General features: G+C 39.3%; 1 protein-coding gene across 1 annotated transcript in view; it reads right to left on the bottom strand.

Annotated features, from left to right (window-relative positions):
• Positions 1-396: 396 nt before the first annotated feature.
• Positions 397-4,159, bottom strand: part of lman2lb (lectin, mannose-binding 2-like b) — an 11,060-nt gene continuing 7,297 nt past the window's right edge. Inside the window, exons 5-8 of the mRNA XM_020599356.1 lie at positions 3,062-3,223; positions 2,625-2,739; positions 2,270-2,386; positions 397-1,246 (exon numbers count right to left, since the gene is read on the bottom strand). Of these exons, the coding sequence (XP_020455012.1) occupies positions 1,104-1,246; positions 2,270-2,386; positions 2,625-2,739; positions 3,062-3,223 (537 nt within the window). The 3' untranslated portion in view covers positions 397-1,103. The remainder of the gene's footprint in view (positions 1,247-2,269; positions 2,387-2,624; positions 2,740-3,061; positions 3,224-4,159) is intronic.

Raw genomic sequence — 4,159 nt, 5'->3', positions numbered from 1 at the left:
CAGCGGCATCCAGTGGACACTCAGGGTAAGGCACCAACTTGTGTGCTGGCAGCCTGTTCACAGCTATGGCCTACTACACATCACACAACTAAACAGTAAGAAGCACTCATACTCTTCAGTTTACTCACACTCACATTTGACCACATGATCTGAACATGGCCATTAAATTCACAGTGCACGCAAAAGTCTAAAGCAACATAATGGTCAGAAGAAATTCAGTGCCACGGAAAAGTTCCTTAACATGAAACCTGGTGCTAAAATGCTATTTTGTGCTTAAGAGATTTTTGATAAAACATTTACACCTACTCATCATGACTCTTAGTAACTTCAGAAAGTGATTGATGCTCAGTCCTTGGTGATATCAAACAGAAGAGGAAATCAAACCTGCAGAAAGGGTTCAAACAAAGCAAGAGCTCATTTTCATTGGTTCTAACTAGGCACTTAACACTGGTAGCACAGCATATCGTGTTGTATCATCAATTGTACATTTACAAACAGTTGATGTACATCCCTTTGCACACAAGTTGAGGTAAGTGCTTTGATTGGCACTAAAGGTGCTGTCAAATGCATGGGGGCTCAGTATAATTTGACTTGTTCAGTGCAGCAAGACGTCGGCAGCCATCCACAGGTCGATCGATCTTTTGAAAGTCTTAAGTGGGTAATCAAACCTCAGTACCATAAAGTCTTTTACATGATGCCGTTAAACTAGATACAGCATCTGATTTTGCAGTTGATTCTGAAGTGTTTGTCTGAAATCTACATTGTCAGTGCAGAGCCATGCTGCAAACCCAGTGTGCATTAAGTTGAGATGAGCATATTTTAACACAATTCAACTAGAGGAGCTTTATTTCATCTATCATTCATAACACTAAGAGGAGCTTTATTTCATCTATCACTCATAACACTAAAAGAAAAAGAAATATTCCACAGCTGGCTCACCTGTTCATTTAGTCGGTTTGTTCTGTTGACTCTGGGCCTGAGACCCAAGTGGCTGTTCACTCAGTTCACTCAATTGTATAGTTGCAGTAAAGCTATGGCAGTCGTTGCATTGTTGATTAAGAAACACACGTTCTGAAAACTGATGTAGACCAACTAGTCTCTGATCAATAGAAGCGTTTACGTTTGTTTTCCTTCCAGCGCCCATAAACCACCAGTCCTACTGCTGCCAGCACGCTGAGGCCCAGGATAGAGAAGAGGAGCGTGAAGAAGAACTGGACTCCACTCATCCCAGGATCCTCAACATCCACTGCAAAGCAACAGGAGAGGGGATCACTGTCAAACAGATTAGGGTTGCCAGCAGTGTTCAGTCTAAGTTTATACAAACACTTCATGAAAAGGGATTTCTTTCTCCTGCCAAAATCAATAATCAAATTCAGTTCTTTTTCCATTCAAATGGCTTCAAGAAACAAAATCTGGTTAAGCCAGTTTCTGACCAAGATTCTTGAGAGCTACTTCTCTCATTTCATATTTCTCCTCAGCGATAACATCATGAATGAACACAAACTTCAGGTTTAAACTGTACCAAACTCACATAGAAAAAAAAAAACCCATCAATTTTATTTCATTCAGATTTTGCAACATTTGAGTCAAAATCTGATGAGGACTGGTTGTGTCACAAGTGTATATCAAATCTGATCAAAGCCCAGGCCTGATGAAACAGTTTTCAGACTTTTACACTTGATACTGCCAAAGGCAAATACTTCAGGTTTTTGTCCAGTCTAACTTTGACTGTTACACATTTAATAATACAGAGAAATATTTAGAAATGTAAACTACATTTTCCTGAGCTTCAAAGTGAGAAATGATGCTTTGTTAAAAAATTTGTTAAAATGACAACCTCTCATCAATACTAGATAGTAAATTATTCTATATTAAGTAGAAACTTTTCTTGCGATATCATTCATTTGATCTCGAAGCTTTGTATCTTGTTTCATCAAACCACAGTCATTACTTCACTAAATCAATGTTTCAATCTCAACTTTTAAGCCAAAATGGATGAGAATTGTTTAAACAACTCAGAGGGAAATGGAAACCAGAATGTTGATAATTTTGTGGCTACTGGTCACACTCCATCTGCTGAGGAAGACTGTGAAATATGAGTGAAAGCTCCAGAACAGCAACCAGGGGGTTTTCAAAGGTCGCGGTGGGTACTACCGCAAGATTTGGCAAAAATATTTTTGACAAATCTTGTGATGTTGAAAATACACACTGAAAAAAAAAATAGTAAGATGCAAAAAGACAACACACTCTTCTTCAGTTCTTCATCTACCTGCAAACTGTTCCATGCCGTCAACTCTGGGTAGGGTGATTTCCTCCTCTTCGTCATCCTCTGGAGTCCGCTCTACTGTCAGCTGGTACAACTTCATGGAGATGATGTCATGGTTATCTAGAGCAACATGTGCAAGTCAGTAATCGATACATGAAGCAACAATTCACACAAACCAGCTGTGCTCTTCCAGTGTTTCTTCTGTAATTTCAGCATCAGTACACTTACAGGAACTGTTCTGATCATAGTACTCGTAACCCAGTCTCTGTAAAAATATAACTGAAGTTTCATTCATCTCAACTTAAACAGAGGTTCCCAGTGGTCAAGTAGCCTTTAGATGATTCTTGCAATTTCATACCTGACAGGTCCCCAGTGGCAGCAGAGGCACCAAAGTAGTAGCCTGTAGGTAGCCGGAGTCCTGTGATGTCAGCACATTCGCTCCATTCCTGCCTGCCGTCTACATCCACCATGACCTGCAGGGCAGAGTGACAGATGGCACGAGTCACTGATCCAACATAAACAAATGCTAGGAGCTGTCTTTATAAACTTTTGTCATTTTGATATTACTGTAGGTATTATTTCAGAACTGTCAATGGGAATCCTTTAACCTAAAGAGTTTTTCAACATTTAATGCCAGTTATCAGAATCCTGGATTATAACTCCTGATATCAAGACTTTTTCTTCATGAAAAACATTTCAACATCTTATGGGCCTCTCAGCAACATGTAAAGATAAATAGAAAGCAAAAACATGCATTTACTGTATCATTCACACTTTTATTAGAGACTTTCATACCGTGAGTCTGTTTCTGGAGTATCTGACAAGGAGAAACGTGTTGTAGAGCGCGTTACGCACAATGGCTGTGCACCCCCCGAGTTCGGTGAACCGGCCATCATTATCGTGGTCATATGATAGAGTCCCATTCCCCAGCATCACTGATATATAAGGGAAAGCTCTCTGTGAGGAAGACAAAGGGGTTAACCAAACACACAGTCACCTTGCTGTTTCAGTTTCACTGCTGTTGTTGTTGTTTTTATTGCAATATCAAACTGCATGGTAACAAGGCAAAACAGAGAACATGGATACAGGACATTTACAGAAAAATATAAGAATGTTTTACATGTGACTTGTGTGTAAAATGGTTTTCTGTTGCTATTTCAACTATAAACAGCATTTGGTAATATGTTTAAAAAAATGGAGGGAAGTGGTGTAAAGAAAGGAGAGTGAAAAGAATGGTAAAAGAAAAAAAATCTGTGCTGGGGGAAGGTTGTTTTAACCAGTAAATGAAAAACACACAGCTAGTTTCACAGTTACTCCAAAGACAGCTAGTGACAGCATTCACAGATGGATGGACATTCAGTAGCTAGGCTCAGGAAACAAACAGTGGCTTCTGAAGATCCTTGAGGTCCAGGTTGACGCACGTTTAAAGTCAATATCATTCAAGCAAACAAAGAAGGTCACTCAAGACGAGTGGTCAATTGCCCATGCCAATGCTGACACAATAGAGAGCAGACAGGCCAGCGGCCAATATATAATACCACCATCATTTACCTCCTTTTTTGGATGTGATAAAATACACTGATATAATAACAAATGAGACATATTTCCAGAACTTAAATGATAATTTATTTAACCTTAATGAATTACGAAAATGAAAAATGAACAATCTTCCATTTGCCACAATTTTCACTCGCCTTATTATTTTAAAATTTAAAAAAGTTCACAATCAAAAAACTAAACTGTAAAAAACCTTTATGAATAAAAGATAAATAAAACAATTTAGCATGGCACAGTCTAACATTTGCTGGTGGCACCGAGACAGAGGCGGAAGAACTGCGGATGAAGGTCACAGCCGCTTTGGCCAGTGCCAAGCTCCCCCCCCCAAACCCTACC

This window comes from Monopterus albus, unplaced genomic scaffold (genome assembly GCF_001952655.1).
Source record: "Monopterus albus unplaced genomic scaffold, M_albus_1.0 scaffold40.1, whole genome shotgun sequence".
NCBI classification, from domain to species: domain Eukaryota; kingdom Metazoa; phylum Chordata; class Actinopteri; order Synbranchiformes; family Synbranchidae; genus Monopterus; species Monopterus albus.
Note: the sequence above shows the minus strand (reverse complement) of the source record. Positions and strands in the feature narration are given on the sequence as shown.